The sequence below is a fragment of the Bombyx mori genome, chromosome 28, assembly GCF_030269925.1.
Source record: "Bombyx mori chromosome 28, ASM3026992v2".
Lineage (NCBI taxonomy): Eukaryota > Metazoa > Arthropoda > Insecta > Lepidoptera > Bombycidae > Bombyx > Bombyx mori.
Window position 1 is genome coordinate 5,370,137 of NC_085134.1, and position 24,877 is coordinate 5,395,013.

Sequence of the window (24,877 nt, forward strand, 5' to 3'; positions counted from 1 at the left end):
ATAGAAGTGACCTGTACTTAAATTTATATCTATAATAGCCATGTGCTATTACGTCGTAATGTTGACAAATATATTTAGACCCGGTTCACGGGATACTGCCATATGACATGTTGACTCAACTATAATTGGTCGGGATTTTTATTGCTTAGATGGTTGGACGAACTCACAGCCCACCTGGTGTTAAGTGGTTACTGGAGCCCATAGACATCTACAACGTAAATGCGCCACCCACCTTGATCTCAAGTTCTAAGTTCTCAGTATAGTTACAACGGCTACCCTACCCTTCAAACCGAAACGCATTACTGCTTCACGGTAGAAATAGGCAGGGTGGTGGTACCTACCCGTGCGGACTCACAAGAGGTCCTACCACCAGTAATTACGCAAATTAGAACTTTGCGGGTTTGATTTTTATTACACGATGTTATTCCTTCACCGTGGAAGTCAATCTTGAACATTTGTTGAGTACGTTTTTCATTAGAAAAATTTGTACCCGCCTGCGGAATTCGAACACCGGTGCATCGCTGATCACGAATGCACCGGACGTCTTATCCTTTAGGCCACGACGACTTCAAAAATGAGCTTCGACCAACGCTTTAAGAAGCTCTCGGTATCCATCTGAGTTAAAGAGTAGACAGCCGCTTTTGCCCCGGCGCGTATAGTGAGGAGGTCTCTCACTCCGGTGATTAGTATCGTAGACATTAAAAAAAGAGGTTTTTAATTTAAAGGTATTTTTTACTAGAATGCCAGTGGCTCTCAAATGGTCCCTTTTAAAATTTATCAATTGGCAATCAATGACCGCCAATTTCCGAGCTAATCTTAATAATGGCATATTTAATAGACTTCGACTACATTAGTGGGATATATTAATTGGATATATATAATGTGGAGTGCTCTGAGGTATTGCTTGAGATGATCCCATCATCCGTACCTAGAAGCACTGCGTTTATACACAGTGCGCTTCCAGAGATCTTTTCTGCTATGTAACGTCCATCATGTTTTCTAAACAACTCCTTCTTCACACGATGTTTGAGGAAGGTAGGCAGTTTTCTTTTCCTACCTAAGCTACGGGGCTATGCTATGCCAGCGTAACCCAGCGAGTAGGTGAGTTCAAGGGACTCTAACCTGAAGACGTTGCTAACACTAGAACTAGGAAGAGCAGTGCCTCGCAGAATCTACCACCGGATCGGAGTCTGTGTCCTTCGCATTGCTGATTTGCAAGAGCTACCACTCACCATTAGGCGGCCCGTATTCCTTCTGCGTATTATTTACTAGAAAGTCTTTCTTATCCGTCTCTTAGTATCAATTTATAAATCAACTAGCGACCCGCCCTCGCTTCGCTTCGGAAACTGTAATTTATTATTGATTTATCCACTATTTAATGGATGTTATTATACATATAAACCTTCCTCTTCAATCATTGTATCTATTAAAAAAACCGCAACAAAATCCGTCGCGTAGTTTTAAAGATTTAAGCATACATAGGGACAGACAGATATAGGGACAGAGAAAGCGTCTTTGTTTTATACTATGTAGTGATACCGCATCTCCATTCTCCATCTTCACACTGTTCTGTAATAACGACTCTTTGACGTAATAAACTACTGAAATGCCATCATTATTCTCTTATTGAATACGTGATATTAATAACATAGTCGTATATCACGTAGCGTCGGGAGTACTTTATCTGACGTGATGACGTCATCGGCGAACTGCTCACTGTATTAGCTTCGGTTTTCTGAAAAAGTCCACTATGAATGCCACTTATTGTATCGACACGGGTGAAAGGTGAAAGGTTTAAGGGACATTTCTGCAACTTTACAGGAGATCCATTAATAAGTTTAAAATTTGGAAAAAAATATTCTTCAGACAAAAAAACTTCTTCAGCTTTTTGAACGGAGTTAACGTAAAGGAAGTTAAATTAAAATTATTGAAATGTTGATGCTAATATACCAAATAAAATGGAACTTTAATTACAAAGATTAATGTAGCTTATTAAGCGAAATATCACTTAAACTAAATAGCCTTTTGTTATACAAGATAATTTTTTTTTATAATAATTGCCACTTCTCAGAGATATCGATGACAAACATCTCGAGGATCTCATGTTACGCTCACACTCCAATAATACATGGGGTCAAATATTCGATTGCATTAAAATTATATACGAAAGAAATGTTACGCACACAACAGCGATTCTTAACCACAACGCCGGAGTAATTTCGTGTGCCGACAAATTTTACATTCAAATTAAATGTAATACAAGTACTCATAGTACAAGACAAGGTCTCAAATTTTTTAAATCGCCATAAATGTGTCGCGACAAAAAAAAAGGTTGAGAGCCACTGACAGAAAATATGTCTCGAGACCACGAACACAAAATATATACGGTACGAAAGAAACGCACCGCCATTAAATTTACAGTTACAAATAGATAGCAACTACGGCATAACCCCGTCCAGACATAGCTCAATAATAGAATTAGGGATCCAAATATATATCAAAGTATGGCATTATCCCGTCCAAGCATAACTCCATAAAATATCTATTCTAAATTCATGCTAAATAAATTTTACAAAACTAGTAAAATGACATAAGTTCACTTTCTAGTGATCAAAAATAAACCATAATGACTGTTACCTCAAGATATAAATCTATTTTATGTACCTATTAAGTTTAATATTTGATTTTAACTTATTTGATTTCATTTTGTATATTTTGAATATAGATTCGTTTTTCAATTTTTTTTTGATTATACTATTTGGCGCCATAGTTATTTACCAAAAAAATTACATGGATTGGTCTATTGATAAACAGACCAATAAATCATAAGATAAGTTAGATATTTTTCTATTTTTGATATAAAATACATTTTAATAACATAACAAACGCCTGATACTTAAGAAACAACTGAACAGAAAAGTCGTGCACATCCGGTTCCTAAAAGCGAGCGGATCAATGAAATATTTTAATCGCGACATCTAGCGGCGAGCGGGGTCAACGTACCGGGCGTGGAGTGAACACTAAATTAGATTATGAGTTTAAAATTAAACTTTTAGCGCCATACGAAAATAAATTCTGTGATTGTATCGAAATTGATTCATGCCATTTTTTTTAATTATTATATCGTGTACGGCACGTAATTTAATTACACGTGTTTTTTCATTAAAAATTGACGAAGAAATGCTTGGCAATTTTTTCCCTATCTAATCGGTGGTTGCCTAAGTAGCTATATCAGCTACGCTCGGACTGGTATGTGAGTTCACGGTCTCAACCTAGGAGGATTTTCTGACAGTAGCCCTAACAAGAGCAGTGCTTCGCTGAATCTACAATCGAATCGGAATTGCGACCCACTGAGATGATCCGACGAAGAATCATTGGGCTGTGTCTATGGCCTAGTTCACACGTCGAACTCTTCGTAATCGACGAGAATGTCTAACATAGTTAAAACTACTTTTGTAGCTTAATCTCGCATTGTCATTTCGTTTCATCTATATATTAATACGTGAAGGAAAAACTTTGTATCCCTTTTTACGAAAATTTCCCACACTTATCTATACTAATATTATAAAGAGGAAAGATTTGTTTGTTTGTTTCGAATAGGCTCCGAAACTACTGGACCGATTTGAAAAATTCTTTTTCCATTAGAAGCCGACATTGTCCCTGATGAACATAGGCTACTTTTTTTTATTTTATTTTTTTATTTTTTTGGTTTCATGTGTGTTTTAATGTTTCCGAAGCGAAGCGAGGGCGGGTCGCTAGTAGAGAATATAGAGGAGTGCCGAATGCTAATATTTTTTTTAAATTATGCCTAAAAAATACATTAAATCAATAATAAAAACATTACACAAACTACCATGTATTTGACGCACACACGCATGCATATGTACTATTTTTTTATTGTTAAACTTTTGTTCTTGACGTCTATTGTCAAATTGAGAATAGATTAAAATATATTGTTTGTCTTTATTAATATTTTTCTATAGTGTAGTCTTTGCGAAATTTGTGATTATAGAAGTATAAAAGTCTTAAACAATAGAATCATAATAGTGTACAAACTTATATTTCAATTAATTATATTCGAATTTCGACTACCAGAGCATCACTAGTTTATATAATTATAAGACTCGGGATATCAGATTAAAATGTCAAACGCTAATCTCTACGAAAATCGATGATATGAAGAAGGGAAATCGTGACGTAAAATGTACTGACGGTTATCGATGACTTATTTTTGGTATTACGAGTATATACTAATAGAATACGTCTACTAATAATAGGGGTAAAAGTATGAAACTGCGGTTTTATTGTAATAGGTACTCGAATTGACATAGAACCTTCGTGGTTTGAGATTTTTGAGTGAAACTTTTTCCAAATGGTGGTAATAAGGCTCTTCTTTTAAAAAATGTGCAACATTCCATTAGATATCGACTTTCAGTTGTTTTTTTTTTATTCAGCTTAGACAAGAAAGATGGATACTTCGAAACTTCGAGTGATTTTAATACGTTTTTATATTAGCTTCAGACGTAAGTATGTTAGTAGGTAACGGAATCTTTGAACATGATTTTGATCCCCTTCAAAACGTCGGATTAACTCGAAATTTGGTATACTTATTTATAATAAGGACCGATGACAATTCAATATTAAAAAAATATATTGAAAAAGATGTAATTCAACAAAAAAAAAAAAAATAGTTTAAAAAAACTAACAGAATAATACGCTTTTATAGAAAATCCAACTAAAAAATAGTTTTTTTTTTTTAATAAATTTGAATTAAAAATAGTGTAAGAAAAAATGATTTTATTGTAAAAAAAAACGTGGAGAGAGAGAGACCCAAAACCCTTGGTTTATTGGCAGATTTTTTTTACTATTCGCTGGTAGCCTATAGGATTATTCCAGATACGCCTAGACGGGTAGGTGAGCTCGCGGGCTCAACCTAAGAGAATTTGCTAACACTAGCCCTAGCAAGAGCAGTGCTTCGCAGAATCGACCACCGGAATCGCAACCCACTGAGAAGATCCGGCGAGAAACTCAGCAGGCTGTGCCAAATAAAATTGGTCAGTGTCATTAACATTGTCATGGGCGATCGATGTGAAGGCCTCATTAACGGGTAGGTGAGCTCGCGGACTCAACCTAAGAGAATTTTCTAACACTAGCCCTAGCAAGAGCGGTGCTTCGCAGAATCTACCACCGGAATCGCAATCCACTGAAAAGATCCGACGAGAAACTCAGCGGGCTGTGCCTATAAGATTGGGCATTAGTCAGTGTCATTAACATTATAATAATAATAATAAATAAATAAATATTTACTAACAATCACGCCACGTTAACTGGTCCCGTGATAAGTTCGTAAAGAACTTGTGTTACAGGTACCAGATAACGGAAATAAATTTAAGATTTTTTATTATACACATACATATATTTTAATATACATCCATAACCATGGAAAAGACATTTATATTTATCATACAAATATCTTCCCTTGGCGGGATTCGAACCCGCGACCCCCTTGTTTAGTGACCATGTCACTTACCACTACACCGGACATTGTCATGTCGATGTGAAGGCCTCGTCTCGTTGCTGCTACAACTCCACCGTTAACGTAAAGTCCACTCGTTTTTAGTGAAGTTAAAATACGGCGAACGTAAAATCGATATGGCATTCGCTCCACTCCAAGGAACGGGAGTCTGAGCTCCACCCACCACGCCAGAGGGGGCGGGGAGATATAATCAGCTGTCATTTTACGTAATTTAAAATTTATCCGCCCTCGCACTCCTGTTAGGGAATTACTGGGAACAGAGATTTTTATTGGAGAAATTATACTCGGATTCGGCTGCGTTCTGTTTTTATGTAATTGAGAGAGGATCTTTTTAAAAAAGACGTTTATATATTAACTAGCTTTTGCCAGCGACTTCGTCCGCGTGGAATAGTTACTTTGTCGTATATCTGCATAGGTATAGCGTAAGCTCTCAAAAGGGAAGAATACCCCGATTTTGAAACATTCTTTATTGGTGCTCCGCTTGGTCCTATTGGCCCTTAGCGTGATGTTGTATAGCCTATAGCCTTCCTAAATAAATGGGCTATCTGACACTGAAAGTTTTTTTTAAATCGAACTAGTAGTTCCTGAGAATAGCGCGTTCAAACAAACAAACTCTCCAGCTTTATAATATTAGTATAGAAGTATAGATAAAAAACGATAATGATGACAGCCGTACCGCGCGGGGATATGGGAATCGAACTGACTGGGAAGGAAGGGATTGGTCTGTAATAAAGGATCATGAGTGCTCAAGCTATTCGGGAAAGGTGATGATGAAAGCAGAGTAACCAGAGGGCATCGTAACAGTTCGTACTAATGGCGTTGTACAACCGAAAGTCGTCAGCGTTTTTATTGAGCATCATGTCATTAAAGTCCAAAATTTACGAGCAGCAAATCATTGATCGCACGCAACGATAACCACATGTGACGTCACGCGTTATAAGTAACTTTTAATTTTAATCGGACAAAAGTTAGAGTGATTAGATTTAATTTGTTGATTTAAAATATTTTATATAACAATCAATGATTGCGTATTATTTTGATTTAATTATAATAGTATCTGTACATCGTACTTTTTCTTTTTAAAATTCCGTTTTAAAAAGAAATTAGATTAGCTTACAGCGGAAACAAAAAAAAAACTAATTTGACGCTTCCGTATTTTTTTTATTGCTAATATTTTGTGCACGAGCTCACGGTCAATCTGGTGTTAAGTGGTCGCCGGAGCTCTTAGTCATCAACCACATCAATGCCGCCATTTATCTTGAGACATGAATTTTAAGTTCTAAGACTACCTCATCCTTCAAACCGAAACGCGTTACTGCTTCACCGCAGAAACGCGGGGTGGTGGTACCAACCAGTACAGATTCCAGCACACGTAACAAAGAACCTTTGACAGACGCCGAAATACTGGGAACTCATTATAATAAGTTGGGGAAAAAGTTTCTTTGCATTTTTTAAGAAAATTCACAGCATTTCTTAATATAGTTTATTTACATTTAACTAAAGTATGTACCATTTTGTTCAATAACTTTCTGCCTTCTTGTAGGAAGGGACATGGAATAGAATCCCCATTGCTATAGAAATTTTGGGGCTTCTGATCAAAATACCGCGACAATTGGTTTTGACAGTTCTCTCGTGATGTTAACCTCATACTGCCTAAAGAATTCTGAAGAGACCGAAACAGGTGGAAATCTGAAAGTGCACGATCAGGACTATACGCCGACGCATTAACACCTCCCAGCCAAGCTCTCTTAATTTTTGCTGAGTGGCTAAAGATGTGCGAGGTCTAGCGTTATCATGATGAAAAACCACACCCCTTCTGTTGATTAATTCCGGCCGCTTTCTCTCAACTTCTTGCTTTAATCTCATCAGTTGTTCGCAGTAGAGTTCGCAGAGAGAGTAAAAACGAGGTAATTTTTTTATTTTATTTCATTTACTCCAGATTTTGCATCCATATTACACTTCATTACACTGCATTAACATTTCATTTATACTAGAATTAAATAAAAATAATAATTACAATCTCGAACTAAAACAAAAGCAATAATAATAATAATAACTAGAGGTCCCGCAGTAGTCGAAATTCGACTATAATTAATCGGAATTGTAAGTTTGTACACTATTATGATTGTATTTTAAACTTCTATAATCACAAATTTCGCCAAGGCTACACTATAAAAAATATTAATAAAGACAAACAATATTTCATCTATTCTAAATTTGACAACAGACGTCAAGAACAACAGTTTGACAATAAATAGTATGCATGCGTGTGTGCGTCAAATACATGGTATGTAGTGTGTGTAATGTTTTCTTTATTGATTTAATGTATCTTTTATGCATTATTTAAAAAAAAAAATTAGCGTTGTGCACTTCTTCTCTATATTCTCTATAAGTGTGGAAAATTTCATACTCCTCCGTCCGCGCAATTTTCGTAAAAAGGGATACAAAGTTTTTGCTTCACGTATTAATATATAGATAATAATAAAACGGTAAAAGTAATAACCCCTGTAATTAAGTATTTGTATAATGCATTTAATCGTGAAAGCTCAAAACATTAATTCTGTATACGAGTTAGTTTGTAAGAATTAGAATAATTGATGATTTTTTTTATTTATTGACTCGGCACTAAAATGGTCGTGTATGGAAGCTATTAATTTTAAATTGTTCGAGTTAGTAAGAGCCGTAATTAACCCTGTTCCAGTTCTTTATAGTTCTTCAAGCAGTTGCTTTGTACGTAGGGTACTCAGGTTACATTTGATTTGGACTGCTACAAAAGTTTATTGTTGTTATATTGCAACATTTCGCGGAAGAGACGTAGCTGAGGAATCAATGAGCCACGGGCTACCGACCACTGTCTTAGGCCCATAATATCAATCGTAGTTAAAACTAAAATCGAAGAATAAAACCGGTCAGTGAAGATCAACTTGTAATTTCAATCATAGTTGTAACTATACTTGAGACCTTAGAACTTATATCTCAAGGTGGGTGGCGCATTTACGTTGTAGATGTCTATGGGCTCCAGTAACCACTTAACACCAGGTGGGCTGTGAGCTCGTCCAACCACCTAAGCAAAAAAAAAAGTTTAGAATTGTTAAGCGCTGGGGTTCGAGATAAATAAAATTTCACCAAAGCACAACTTAAAAACTGTATTCAACACTTAAAACACTTCACAAACACTTTAAAACACTCAACAAACACTTTAAAACTCTCAATTCGCTTGTTCGCTTGTTCGCTTCAGGTGATCCGTTCGCTGTTTCGCTTCGAGTAGTTCCGATTACTGACTGATTGCGTGCCATCGCTACAACGCTTTTATAGCCGATACCTCGTCCCTAGAATTATCGAGAATATTCTACACATCTCGAGCAGTAGTTTCCGCTATCTGACAATAGATGGCGTCGTAATTCTCGAGCATTCTGTGCGCTACTAGATCCTTCTATATTCGTTCGACTATTCGGCGATAGATGGCGTTACTCTTACCGGCGTAACAGTATTAAATCGGTTTTTTGGTGTTTAAAAATTTTGGTTGCGATGCGATCCGGCCGTGTTTCGATTCACGCAGGCAGGTACCAATTTTTATTCATTAAAATACAGGTAGCCTTCCGATAACCCGGTATTTTACAACAACAACACTAACACTGAATGAGAAATTCCTCACAACTCTTTAATAACAAACTATTTTTAGTTGAAGCATAGATACAGTCTACAGTAAAAATAGTTCCGTCCAACCGAAAATATTTTATTTATATTTTTTATTGCTCAGAAGGGAGGACGAGCTCACAGCCCACCTGGCGTTAAGTGGTTACTGGAGCCCATAGACATCTATAACTTAAATGCGCCACCCACCTTGAGATATAAGTTCTAAGGTCTCAAGTATTACAACGGCTGCCCTGTCCTTCAAACCGAAACGCATTACTGCTTCACGGCAGAAATAGGCGGGGTGGTGTCTCACGCGCGGACTCACAAGAGGTCCTACCACCAGTAATTTTGCAAATTATAATTTTGCGGGTTTGATTTTTATTACACGATGTTATTCCTTCACCGTGGAAGTCAATCGTGAACATTTGTTGAGTACGTATTTCATTAGAAAAATTGGTACCCGCCTGCGGGATTCGAACACCCCGTGCATCGCTCAACACGAATGCACCAGACGTCTTATCCTTTAGGCCACGACGACTTCATATATGCTTAAATTGTACGTGAAAAGTTGACGTAGTAGGTAAGCCCGATTTGGTTGTACTACAGAGGGAGGGGGGGGGGGTGGCCCACCCCTCCTAGTCGTAGGAGGGAGGCGCTACATATTAAATGAACTGTGATTTGAAATTACGTAGCAAATAGTCACGTTAGGTTATGTACTGTATGTACGGTTTAAGTTGTAAGACAATAGTGATTTTAAGATGATTGTATAATAATTATGCGCGTTCCTCATTGAATGCTTCAAATCGAGATTTTTTCTCTTGTGTTACGAGTCTCGGGGTTCTAAGATAAGATTAAATAAACCTAGACCCGTAATTAATTGAATCCGGATATAGGTTATTTAAAGCTTAGGTCCTGGTGGTAGGACCTCTTGTGGGGAAAGTACCACCACCCTGCCTGCCGTGAGGCAGTAATGCGTTTCGGTTTGAAGCGCGGGACATCCGTTGTAACTATACTGAGACCTTAGGACTTATATCTCAAGGTGGGTGACGCATTTACGTTGTAGATGTCTATGAGCTCCAGTATCCACTTAACACCAGGTGGGCTGTGAGCTCGTCCACAGATTTAAGCAATAAAAAAAAGATAGTGTCAATAACCACCTAATCGAGGAAGCGATGAAAAGAAAAATGCTATAATTGTCAATAAGTATACAGAGAAACGTTTTTTGAAAGTAAATTGAATATGATAAAATACTCTTTTATCAAAGAACAATATATTAATTTGCAAATCTAATTATAGTTTTTATTGGCTCGTAGCCTATCTCGGACAAATTCGGAGGTCAATAAACGCGGGGTCAAAGGCTTAATCTCTAAAACACCGAAATAAAATTGATATCTTGATATCTTTGAACCTAGACTCGGGGGATTTGTCAAACGTGTGAAGGATATCATATTTAATAATGGCTAGTTATCAATATTTGTAATTTCAATTGTGTTTTTAATAGCCAAAGCTATGCACGTTAATATGGTTTTGCTGAGTGCACATGCTACTTAGATTGCAATCCAGATTAGATCTAGGTACTACTTGTACGATTTAGCTAATAACTGTAATGATTGTGATTTGTTTTGTGAATCAATAAATCAATAAATAAAAAATCGTAACAATTCAATTCACGTTGCTCTATAAAGATTTTCTCGTTTTTATGGAACGTGAAAAGGTTTCGCTTCATTTAATTTTCATTTTCGTAATACCATACTTCTAGGTATTTGATTTATGGCGATTGAGTTAGAATAAACTATGAGAGCTATTTTCACTGCCCTTTAATAGTTGAAGTTCTTGGTTTGTAACTTGAGAAAAAATCGAAACCAAATAGAGATTACGTTTTTGGTTATAATCAGGCCACTGAAAAAATGCGTTAGTGACTTGACAACGTTGCTAACACTGGCCCTAGCAAGAGCAGTGCTTCGCAGAAACGCGACCCACTGAGAAGATCCGGCGAGAAACTCAGTGGACTGTGTCTATGGGTTACTTTACTCGTCGAGCCCTTCGTCGCAAGCGACGGGTTCGGCGAGGACGGTGACCGGTGCTTGAGGTGCCTAAAAGCACCGTTAATGGATCGGGAGGATCCGTAATGAAGTCGTATCGACTGTACTTAGGCACACTTAAGTTTCAGAGGAACATATTTGAGAAGAGTGTGATGTTTTTTTTTTCTTAATTAACATTCCGAACTAGATGTCGTAACATGAGCCCGTTAATGTTTTATAACAAAACGAGTGTGTGAGCCTTGAAATTATCGATTGCGTTCGAATTATGGGGGAAAATGGGCCGACGGAAACTCGGAAGGGTCGTGCGAACTGCGGCCTTAGTGTGAATCGAAAGGCGAAACGAAAATCTAAAATAAATAATTAATGCTACTTTTACGATTTAATTTCGCGCCTTTTTATTTGTTTGACGTTTCGAATATTTTTCAAGTTTTTCGTTTTTATGTCTAGAACTCGCGAAAATTGACGGTAATATAATATTATAACATTACATGATGAGTATAAATATCGTTGTGAATCAATCATTTTTCTTTTTTCATAAAATGCACTATAGACTTAGATATACTCTAAAAAATGTCCGATTTTAATGAATTCCTTAAAATTTCATACAAAAAATTAAAATTAAACGAGACTTAAATGAGACTGGTGGTAGGATCTCTTGTGAGTCCGCGCGGGTAGGTACCACCACCCTGCCTATTTCTGCCGTGAAGCAGTAATGCGTTTCGGTTCGAAGAGTGAGGCAGCCGTTGTAACTATACTTGAGACCTTAGAACTTATATCTCAAGTGTGCGACGCATTTACGTTGTAGATGTTTATGGGCTCCAGTAACCACTTAACACCAGGTGGGCTGTGAGCTCGTCCACCCATCTAAAAATAAACTATCAACTGGACTTAAACACACTTAACATAATTTAGGAGGATTAACAAAGGGAAGATCTTTCTTCGAGCGGATGAAATTGCTCAATAGACTGACGGTCCGAATGTTTTTCGGAACTTATATATAATAATATGCAAGCTTATCATTAAAATGTCGTTAGGGAGATTCAGCCATCTGCCAAATATATGACTATCGTTACAATGAACAGGGCCCTGAAACTGCGGTACTTTAAGACAATTTTTTTTTGTATAGAAACTAGCGACATCTTGTAGCGGATGCCCCTAAACTTATATGTTGTTAAAGTTAAAGCATTTGATTATTGTATAACTAAACACAGAAAATAACAAAAATAATAAATAATGCAAGTCTTTATTTGATAAAGACGAATTTATTAAATTTTATAACATTGTGGTTTCCAGAAATTTACAAAATCCTTCATCAAAAATAAAATATAGTATAGTTAATGTTACTGCCATCTACACGAGCAATGAGAAACTAATCGAAGTGAAGCCATCTAGTGGCCGACGCCCGTAAACATTTTTGTTGAGTGCTTTGTTGCTTGCTTATCTATGACAAATATTTGTGCGTTTTGGGACGACTGACAGAAGTGATAACTGAAACTAATCTAAGTTGAAGTATTTAATGTTGAAATTGTTTAACTTGAAAAAAGCTTAGGGTATAGTAATAAGTATAAATTAAAGTATATATAAGTATATAAATTATAGTAATAAGTATAAAAAAAAAATAAAAAAAAAAGTATAATAAGTAAAAATAAAAAAATAAGTAATTAAGTATAAATTCTATGTATATTAATATGACAATGTATAGAAAATTGTAATAGTAATAGTATAGTGTAATAGTAGTAGTATAGAGATTGAGAAGGAGTGCAGAATGTTATTTTATTTTAATTATGCATAAAAAATACATTAAATCAATAAAGGAAAACATTACACACACTACCATGTATTTGACACTTATTGTTTATAATCTGTGGTCAAATTGAGAATAGAATAAATATTGTTTGTCTTTATTAATATTTGTCTGAAGTGTAATCTTAGCCAAATCTATGATTAAAGAAGTATACCTTTGACAATAGAATCATAATAGTGTACAAAGTTATAATTTCAATTAATTATAGTCGATTTTCGACTACCGGGGGACCACTAGTACGTATAAATAGTTAGGAGTTACATACGTGCTCAGTACCGCTGCCGTATGCGTGAGAGAAAGAGAAGCTAGATAGACTGGCGCCGTTATGCGTTACGTAACGAAATTGTTTACCCTCCTATAAAAAGCTATCACTTCAACAAGGTACTCGTGAGACCAAACACAAAAATACCAAAATAATAAATCTATAAACGCTTCCGCTACCGCTTTAGCACACACAAACACCCCGAAGCCCGGTGCTGACGACCAAACGGATTCCCATACAGCCGCCCGACCTGTTATTAGCTACATTCTAGTCCTACACAAATATTTATGCTATTGTAGCAACAACGGACGTGCCTTTCCGTGTGGAAACGATGCGGCGCGTTCAGTGTGCTTAGTGTGAGTTTTTTAACGTTCTCGATAGCGTAAACGTTAATTCAAATTTGTATGGAGTTGGAACGTTTGCGTAAGTTTGCCGCTAGGGGCGCTGTTCCAACTGCATACAAATTCAAGTTAACTTTTACGCTATCGAGAACGTTATAAAACTCGCACTAAGCACACGGGTGTTGATCGGGTACTATTGTTGTCATTGATGACGTAATGAATAAAGAAGTTTTTACGAGGGTGTAGCGAACTTGTACAAGTATGTACTTACACACGACAAAACGCAGCTCCACTTGATATGACGTCTACGTCACCTCACCTGAAGTCTTATTAACAGCCAGTACTATTGTCAATTACTTTTGTTTCCAGCCAGCAGCAATCGAAGCTGGAATCTACTACTGTTTCCCCATACCACATCATTAACGCCATTATACAGTGACAGAAACCAATGATACCACACATCCGGTCATAATTGTCCTCGAACCCATCGCTAGCGACGAAGGCTCGGCGAGTAACTTAACCCACAGACACAGCCCACTGAGTTTCTCGCCGGATCTTTCCACTGGTCTTGCTAGGGCTAGTGTTAGCAACGTCGTCAGGTACTAGTTAGGTTACGCTAACATAGCCTCTCAAGGCTATCAGCTTAGGAAGGAGAAAAAATACCATACATGGTCCATGTAAATAGTACATAAATTCTTTCTCTTGTTGCCCTTAACCGAGATTACGCGAGATTGACGCTGCATCTCCTTTTATCATGCAGCAGAGGGATTTGGCACGAGTTTTACGACAACCCTACTTAATTTACCCTACTACTATATCTCCGTGTATCCATTGCAACGTGCCACAGGGATTTTTAAGTTTCTTCTTTTGGCGTCACTTTCAGTACAAGCATCGCATGATAAATAACACATACAGAGATGAGGGTATGTGGACGAATGAAATCCGACTCGCGTACGAAAGTCGAATACTAAAAAGACCTTAGCTTTAGTAGGGCTGTCAAAGAGTAGGTTTTAATTTTTTTTATGATTTTAAAAACCGTATTATTTTTTGTTGGATATTTGTATCTATAAAGTAATTGCTGATGCTTAAATCAGCGCGAAGCCTCAAATTTTGCTACGGAAATACGTATTTACGTACTTAGTGATTTAGGTAAAATATCCTGTAATAAAATCCACCTTGGCAGTATGTGCTATGTAAATAGAACTAGCCCTTATGCCCGTTATTCAAATAAATAACATTATTAAATTTCGTTTATAAAAACAAAAGCAAATTAATTATTTCTTGAATCCCGAATCTAAAGTCCTTATTTAGCTTAAATGTATTCTTATCACTTATTTAAGAATTATTCATCTACAAAAAATATATATAAAAATTCCACAGCATGTACATATTATGCAGATGGCAACGGACCGGACGCACTGGGCATCAGTTGGAGAGGCCTATGTTCAGCAGTGGACAGTAGACAGGCTGAGATGATGATGATGATGATGTATATATTATTATGTAGGTACGCTCTGTACGGATTGTCCAGACAAACATCTGATGTGATAGTGATAACAAGTCCAATGGTTTATTGATAAGCTTATAGTAAATGATTGATGTTCATATGATACAAATGAAATAATGACTGAAAAATGAATTACTTCGATATAAAATACATCCGAATATAATATAAAGTGCGCGATTACCCGTACACGCTCTTTAACAAAATCGCGAACAAACAAAAAAAAAACAAAATCGATTTTCACATTTTATCTAAACATTGATTTAGATATTTAAGTTATACCGAATACAACATACTACTTTTACGTAGCAACCCTATTGCGTGAAAGATAGAGAGTGTCACGAGTTTTATATCGATAGCGTTGTCTCGTAAAAATTTGTTACAGCCCAAAGAATTTATACACGAAATCGAATGATACAGACCATATTTTATCTTTAGTTTATAACCCGTTTGTCCTTCGTTTTATTGTGGATCCAGATTAGTGAGGGCCCTTGGTGGATTACAAATGCACGTATTTAATCTGTACAGTATTATTTATATACGTAGGAACAGAATGTATGGATGATCATTCCCGATCCCGCGGACCGAATGGTAAACAGTCGACGTGGCCCAAAGCACGTCATTTCGGATTTTCCCGATCCACTAATGGTGCTTTTAGGTACCTCAAGCACCGGACATCGTTCTCGTCGAGCCCGACGAGCCCGACGAGCTCGACGAGTAAATTAACCCATAGCACAGCAGATACAGCACACTGAGTTTCTCGCCGGATCTTTTCGGTGGGTCGCGTTTCCGATCCGGTGGTAGATTCTGCCAAGCACTGCTCTTGCTAGGGTCAGTGCTAGCATCACTCCGGTTTGAGCCCCGTGAGCTCACCTACACACGTTAGGGTGAAGCTGAAATAGCCTTTCAAGGCTATCAGAATAGGTAGGAAATAATAAAAAGCTCTTCTTGTTCAGCGCATACTAGATAAGGCCATGTACATATGTCGTAATACAATAGTAACTTAAGACGAAGCTCGAAGTGTCAATATTTCTTTATTTCCCAAGTCTAAGTTCACGACCCATCATTTGCGAAACGGTTGGCAGAGCCCGTGCTGTACCTCATAACATAGATGCCGTCAACATCGCATCAGAATCTGTTTTTTTTTTTTATTGCTTAGATGGGTGGACGAGCTCACAGCCCACCTGGTGTTAGGTGGTTACCGGAGCCCATAGACATCCACAACGTAAATGCGCCACCCACCTTGAGATACAAGTTCTAAGGTCTCAGTACAGTTACAACGACCGTCCCACCCTTCAAACCGAAACGCATTACTGCTTTACGGCAGAAATAAATAGGGTGGTGGTACCTAATCGCGCGGACTCACCTGAGGTCTTACTACCAGTATGAACAGTTTTACAACCGCTGTCGCAGCTTTCGAGCTGGAACGTATTGCTTTGCGGCTGAATGGTGACTACCCGCGTTGGGGTACCATCAGTACATACCAGTTGGCGATCATAACAATAGATGAAATGGTATTTGGTTTATGCGACATTACGCTTAATACGCGACATTTATCTTTGTAATTAAAGGTGTGTTTTATTTGGTATTAGCATCGACAGTTCATTTTTTTTAATAATAAAGCTTACTCCATTTAGATAGCTGAAAAAGTCTTTTAGTTATGGTTTATTTTTTACAAATTTTAAACATTAAATGGCTGTCTTGTAAACAATTGCGAAATGTCGCTTTAACCAAATAAGCCTTTCAACCTTCGATAAAAATATTAGTGAAAATTGAAAACCGGCAAATCTCTACAGAGTCCCATAATCGCATAGTAAAAAGGGTGATATAATTCTACACCAATTTTATTGACCAATCCACGTTTCGAACTGGCTCACACTATCCACGTGGCAAGACTTGATCAAGTCAGATCAAGTCAGTCAAGATCAAGTTGAAGTCGTCGTGGCCTAAAGGATAAGACGTCCGGTGCATTCGTATCGAGCGATGCACTGGTGTTCGAATCTCAGGCGGGTACTAATTTTTCTAATGAAATACGTACTCGACAAATGTTCACGATTGACTTCCACGGTGAAGGAATAACACAGTGTAATAAAAATTAAACCCGCAAAATTATAATTTGCGTAATTACTGGTGGTAGGACCTCTTGTGAGTCCGCGCGGGTGGGTACCACCACCCTGCCGTGAAGCAGTAATGCGTTTCGGTTTGAAGGGTGGGGCAGCCATTCTAACTATACTTGAGACCTTAGAACTTATATCTTAAGGTGGGTGGCGCATTTACGTCGTAAATGTCTATCGGCTCCAGTAACCACTTAACACCAGGTGGGCTGTGAGCTCGTCCACACATCTAGCAATAAAAAAAAAAAAAAAATCCAAGGGCAAACGAGTAGCACATTTACCCCTTCACCGGTCCTCGGCTCAATGATTGTTCTATTACAGAAACAAGCGATGCTGGTACGTCAACTGGAAGAAGAGCTGAGGATGAGGATAAGGCAGCCAGCTCCTGAACTCCAACAACAGCTGGAGGCACTGTACGCTGAGAACGAACACCTGCAGAGGGAGATAGCGATATTAAGAGACACTATTAAAGTAAGCTAGCTATAGCAGTTACAATTATAAAAAATAAATAATAGTTTAAAAAAACTAACAAAATACGCTTTTATAGAAAATCCAACTGAAAAATAGAAAATTAATTTGGTATCAGTAGTTATAAATATTTTATGAACAGATATAATTAGAAAGATTATTTTGATAATATCCTGAAAAGCACCCCACGCTTTTTTTACAATAAAATAATTTTTTCTTACACTATTTTTAATTCAAATTTATTTTCTATTTTTTAGTTGGATTTTCTATAAAAGCGTATTTTGTTAGTTTTATTAAACTATTATTAATTTTTTATTTTTTTTGTTGAATTTCAATGTTTTGAATTATTTTTTTTAAATTGAATTGTCATCGGTCCTTAATAAGTATACCAAATTTCGAGTTAATCCGACGTTTTGAAGGGGTTCAAAATCATGTTCAAAGATTCCGTTACATACTAACATACATACGTCTGAAGCTAATAAAAGAGTATTAAAAATAAGGCATCGTGGGAATGCCGTTAATGCAATCCTATCATGAGAATTTCCATAGTGTGATTCATGTTTTTTTTAAATTCCATTATATATACCGCTACAATTTCAAATTGCTACAACTGTCCGGTCTATAACTATTCCGAATGAGACTTGCATTCCTGTCTTACGGATAGAAGAATGCCATTATACAATCTTCTTCTTATCGGTGGTTCCGTCATTGTTTTTTTTTATTGCTTAGATGGGTGGACGAGCTCACATCCCACCTGGTGTGAAGTGGTTACTGGAGCCCATAGACATCTATAACTTAAGTGCGCCACCGACCTTGAGACATAAGTTCTAAGGTCTCAGTATAGTTACAACGGCTGCCCCACCTTTTAAACCGAAACGCATCACTGCTTCACGGCAGAAATAGGCGGGGCGGTGGTACCTACCCGTGCGGACTCGCAAGAGGTCCTACCACTTGTAATTATGCAAATTATAATTTTTGCGGGTTTGATTTTTATTGCACGATGTTATTCCTTCACTGTGGAAGTCAATCGTGAACATTTGTTGAGTACGTATTTCATTAGAAAAATTGGTACCCGCCTGAGATTCGAACACCGGTGCATCGCTCAACACGAGTGCACCAGACGTCTTATCCCTTAGGCTACGACAACTTCAAAAACTAGTACCTACCCGCGCGGATTCACAAGAGGTCCTACCACCAAAAATACCACCAGTAATTTCTTCGCTCACTCCCCTCTTACACTTATCGTCTTTCACGCAATCCAACCATTTTTTCTTAGGTCTACCTCTTCCTCTAAATATAATACTATACAGAGCGTAATTTTGAGCCAAAGAACGTCTGAAAAGTGCACTAGAACATAAGACTGTAGGTGTTTAGGATACATTAGGTAAGTTCATTAATATAGGGAGCGATTGATCTGTCAAAACTGTTTCCTTTTCTGTAGGAATTGGAACTGAGAATCGAAACGCAGAAGCAAACGCTGCAAGCCAGAGACGAGAGCATCAAAAAACTACTCGAAATGCTCCAGAACAAAGGCATGGGTATGCTTTTTGGTTTTTTTTTTCAAACTTCATTCCCGAACCCAAACGACGTAATTACAATTGGTATACATTTCAGGTAAAGAGGAAGAACGTCAGATGTTCCAACAGATGCAGGCGATGGCCCAGAAGCAGGTGAATATTGATTTGCTTTTTATCGCATGTACGCATAGTAAAATTTCTAATGCTTTCAAATGTTCCATTAGAAATTTCACTATGTTTATGAGCTTCTGAATGGAGTCGTATTAAAATGCACGTCATCGCTTCCCTATACGTATTTATGTATGTGTGTATGATATGTATATTCAGCATTGTAACGTGGGCGTTTTATTTTGTGATACCTTCATCATCGTCACTGTGTCTGTTAGCCGTATTTAGTTTACTTTCATTCATTTCCTAAGCCGATGTCTTTTAGTGTCGCGACACGTGTTCCGTGACGGACTCTAAATACCGCCTACACTCGCTTGTCACCGTCGCGAACTATCGCCTCTTCTATCTTCACTTGTATCCCGAGCACCGCTCCGTTTACTTTCTCAGCTCCAACCAGCCACGACACGACGTCCACTCCCACCGCAACCCCTGCTCCAACAACAATCCACATATCGAACCGATTTCTCAGATTCCGCCCGTACACGAAGGAAGTTTTACAATATCGACACGAACACGATAAATCACGACATTGCATGTTTAGCAGCTCATTTTGTCCCCGTCACACGAAACTTAGAGGATGTCTGTCTCGATTTAATTAAATCATTGGAGATCATGTCGAGCATTCATAGCTTAGAGAACAAAATTGTTTTGTGGCCGCCTCGCTGTGGGGCTGCGGGCTCTCGTGGCGGTCGCGCAGCCCCAGCGAGGCGCGGCGGGACGCGTACCGTAGACAGCCGCGGGCGGCGGCGGCGGCTGACCGTCTCGCGTGCTGGCAGGAGCTCAAGGCGACGGCGGACACGCTGCGGGCGCTGCAGGCCCAGCTGGAGCGCGCGCTGGCCGCGGCGGGCCTGCCGGGGGGCAGCGCAGGCGCCACGCTCACCGCCGTGCTCGAGACCAAGGAAGCGCGCATCGCGACCCTCGAGCGGCAGGTCGCGTTGCTCGAGAGCGAGCTGGCCGCGCTCGTGTCGCCGCCGCCGCCCTCCTCCCACGCCTCGCTATACGATAAGGCCGACCCTCCCTTCAAGAGACAAGTAAGTTTTCTGCTGAACGACGTGCGGGTGATGAAGGACGGGCGCACCAGCGCGCCGCCGGCGAGGCTGCGGCCGGCGCTGCGGCCCCCGCCCCGCGCGCCGCCCTACTCTAGCGCCACCACTCTGTGACTCCGCCTCGTCGATCGACCTCTACCGTGTCAATTTATCGCTTTAAGTCCGAACTTAGCCGAAGTCGCCGACTGTGTTGGATCCTTATATTTTTATGTGAACTTGTTCGTTGTTAAAGCTACATATTTTTATTAAATCTAGAGACGTATTATATATTTGAAAGATGTCAAAGAACTATTTTTGTTAATTAGGGCTTTAGAGAGAAAGAAAGAGAGAGAGATAACGTTTTAGAATTAGATGTAATCTGTACGATAGGTGAAACGTGTGAGATCGAGAGCGGTAGACGCGGAACTTGAGTATATAAGATAGACTGACAAAGACTGTCGCAGCTTGAGGTCATATACCGAACTGGCCGAGTGCATTACGATTTCCATGATCGCTTTATGATTTATTGATCATGTCGCTGCTTTCGGTGTTGATCACCTCATACCGGCGGCGGCTTGGTGCCGCGTCATACGTCATCTACATCTAGAGTAGATCTCATCACGACCCGACCTCTCCATTTAGCAGTCACACGCCCATCAGTCTGTCTCACAGTAACGATAGATAAATGTATCACAACGTATGCGCCCGTGCATTCTCCAACATGTGTTCTATCGGATCATCCTACGTTAGTGCGTGCGATACTGGGAAACTTTCTTGTTGCTCAACGAAGCTACCTAATATTTAACTAGTTCATAGTGATGAAAGTTTTCCAGCTATTATTTAATATAACTAAAATGTCCATTAGTGTATTGACGATGGGTTGTTTTTTATATATGACGACGCTTACATCGGACTGAAATGTTAGCATGTCGAATTTATATTAACGATAGTCTCGTTAGCTATTATCGGAATGTCTTCCTCGGCACTGTTAATATTATATATATATGTCGTGTGTTCAATCATAGTGCTGGAAACATTTCGTTGTAATCTAAATATATACTATAGAATATTAACACAAGCTTACGTGGTTCAAATATCGTTACTAAACACATTAAAACTACTAATATGTGTGTGTGATAATGTATTATCGATTTCAATATAATCGAGTAGTTTTTGGGTTACATCAGAATCATTTCCGCCATCACTGTTGCCTAAGTAGATAGTTTTTTTTTTTTTTTTCTATAAATGTTTTTTGAGGAACGTGGTGGTTTTTGATTTAAATCTTCGTTCTACTAATCATGTTTGGATTTTATTCAATTTTTACATCGACTTTGGGACGGATGGAATATTACGCAGCTGGACGAATTCCGGTTGGAGATACAGAGACGGGACCAGGAGATCCTGGCGATGGCCGCGAAGATGAAGGCTCTGGAGGAACAGCATCAGGATTACCAGCGCCACATTGCGGTTCTCAAGGAATCGCTATGTGCTAAAGAGGAGCACTATAGTATGCTTCAGACAGACGTGAGTAATCGAAATTGTTAACCTTAAAAATCGATCGTAAGTTCTTTATTTTACATGCGATTTATTCATGTATTTATTAACGGGTCGGTGCCATTCTATTTTCTAAGCAAATCTGTACCTAATAATTTTTCATTAAGTCTGTTAGCTCTAATGGAGTATATACATGAAACCAATGAGTGGCGACAGTAACAGAGTCTCATAAATACACCATAAACGAGCTTAGGAATAAACCAAAGCGCTGACGAAGCAGATGAAAGGGCGCTCTTAGGTTTAGCGTTAGCCTGTCACAGAAGAACCTTTACTCTGAGTCAGTACTTTGTCAACGACGCCAGTCACTGGATCAATTTAAATTTGTTGTAACCGTCGATAATGGAATATATTAAATCCTCTCTTTGTGGCACATCATGTTTTGAGAGTTCGTTATTGTGAAATTTAAAATATCTAACAAAACGTTACTTGGAAAAACTATATATAAGGGAACTACATAAAATTTTAATGGTGAAATTATTAAAAATAAATGAACAAGCAGTTTAGTTAAAGTAACAGATGCGAATTGCATAAGCCAAATCAAAAACCTACTATGCCACGATAAAGAATAATAAATAAGATAGATTCTCGAAAATACAATTTTTTTTTTGTTTTTTCCCCTACCTATGCTGATGATAGCCTTGAGAGGTATTTCAGTTTCTCCTTGACGTGTAGGTGAGCTCACGGGGCTCAAACCGGAGTGTTGCTAACACTGACCCCAGCAAGAGCAGTGCTTCGCAGAATCTACCACCGGATCGGAAACGCGACCCACTGAGAAGATCCGGCGAGAAACTCAGTGGGCTGTGTCTATGGGTTAAGAAAAATTGTGCATACGCGTGTTTGCAGCGTTATATGTGAACGTTCTTCCCGGAACTTCCGATCCGGTGGTAGATTCAGCGAAGCACTACTCTTGCTAGGGCTAGTGTTAGCAAATTCTCTCAGGTTGAGCCCGTGAGCTCATCTACCCGTCCCCGAGAATCTGGAATAGCCCCAAGCTATCAGCGAATGGGTAGAGAAAATGTGAACGTAGAGATAGTCTGCGTACAAATAAAGTCATCTTCAACATCATCGTGAAGAAAATTGTAAATTGTATTTATTTCTTCAAAAGACTTCATTACTACCATTGTTTCTTGCGATCCAATGGGTCACTGTTGGAGTAAGCTAATCAAATCGTTCAAAGATACTTACATTCGGATAATATTTAAATGTATCAGGATTTTTTCTTGTAATATAATTTTTTTGGGTAAAAGAGAACGTGTGATGGATATTTGGGATGAAATTTTGTGCAAAATTGGCATTCTGAATACAAAATTGAAATAATCGAAATTAAATCATGTCCAAATTTTGGGAAACTTATCGATCCATAAATCGTATTCGCTAGGTGGAAGAATTGAAAGCAAGACTGGATGAGAAGAGTAGAATGGTCGAGAAGAAAACCGCCGCGACTCTGGCCGCGGCTCATGAGCTGGCCGAACTGAGAGACCATTCCGAAATCAAGGACCGAAAGATCAACGTGCTCCAACGAAAGGTTTGTTACAGGAATCGCGCTGCTTGAAACCGTTATGAAATCTTTGAGTAAGCAAGGAATAGTGCTAAATTTGTTGAACTCATTCGCGACGGACATTCTGTTTTAATAGAACCTCTTAGATGTATATTCGTCTCTTTCATACATTAAGTCAAATGGATGTTACGAATTCCGCCCGACGGAGAAGCCTAGGGCTTTCTTGCAAGGGAGATGGGAAGGAGGATATAACATGTCGTTCCATACTTACAGTGTCCACCAGAAATAATGTAAGCTGTGCAAAAGGTAGTTGACTGATTTTGATAATACTAACATCAAAAGACTAATATTAGACTAATATTTAATAAAAGACTAATATTTTTAAAGCCAACTGATTTATGATAAAGATTTTTTTTTTGTTGTGAAACAAAAAATATAAATGGGATTACTTCAGCTGTATCAGGTAAAGTAGGAACACACGTAGCAGCCATTATACCATAGAATTGAAACATAGAACTCATGTCTTAAGGTGGGTGTGGCGACATTAACATTGGTAATGACTATAGATTCCGAAAACGATTCACTTGTATAAACAATAAAAAAAAACAGGGGACCAAATAAAACAACATAGTTAAAATCGAAAAGCTTATACTTTTTATACTCAAAAATTTCATAATAGGCATGAGCAATGCGGATTTCAATTTCAATATCTTCGATGCATTTGAAAGAAAAAAAAAATATAATTGTTTTAGAACTAGTAAAGATAACGTAAGACTTGAAATTTGTTTTGTGTATATATATGTAACAGTAGCTTTTTTTTAAGTAATATATCTACTTATTTCTCACTGCATTTATTTTGTAATATATAATATATTTCCCAATACAACTTTACCCAAGTTTTATTTCGATATAAATAATCATATTCAATGAAATTTCGAATAGTAATTTAGCCAACATAATTCGATTAAATTTTGAATGTTTCAAATTCAAATAGAGATGTTCTTAATAATTCCGATGGCACCCTCAAAGGCCAATCAATATCCCGACTGATTCATCTCAATAAATATCACATGAAATTAAATTTTGTTTGGAACTAATTACAAACAATGTTAAGCAAATAAGTTCTCTAAAAACTACGTTAGTTAAGAACTAAAATACAATATAGCTTCCAGCGTCAATAATGACGTATCACATATCAGCAATAGTCACATAAAAGCATTAAGATGGCGTGTTGCGCACAGAAAATGCAGTTTTACACTAAATTGCATTATTGTATCAAATAGAAACTATTATCCTCAATGAGCAAAAAACTTATCGAACCAAATGAGCTAAAAACAAACAAAGAACAAATCATCGTCTAAGATTTCACTTGTCCTAATCTCGCTGATTCAACATGACTTATCGAATC

At 38.0% G+C, this 24,877-nt stretch overlaps 1 protein-coding gene across 5 annotated transcripts in view; it reads left to right on the forward strand.

Annotated features, from left to right (window-relative positions):
- Positions 1–24,877, forward strand: part of LOC101745804 (early endosome antigen 1) — a 60,642-nt gene that overhangs the window by 9,181 nt on the left and 26,584 nt on the right. For 4 of the 5 annotated variants that reach the window (XM_012697708.4, XM_038021133.2, XM_038021134.2 and 1 more), the window contains exons 2-7: positions 17,561–17,710; positions 19,149–19,245; positions 19,322–19,377; positions 20,169–20,423; positions 21,774–21,941; positions 23,350–23,496. In XM_012697708.4, coding sequence (XP_012553162.1) covers positions 17,561–17,710; positions 19,149–19,245; positions 19,322–19,377; positions 20,169–20,423; positions 21,774–21,941; positions 23,350–23,496 — 873 coding nt within the window. The remainder of the gene's footprint in view (positions 1–17,560; positions 17,711–19,148; positions 19,246–19,321; positions 19,378–20,168; positions 20,424–21,773; positions 21,942–23,349; positions 23,497–24,877) is intronic. The other variant, XM_012697709.4, reaches the window with a different exon arrangement.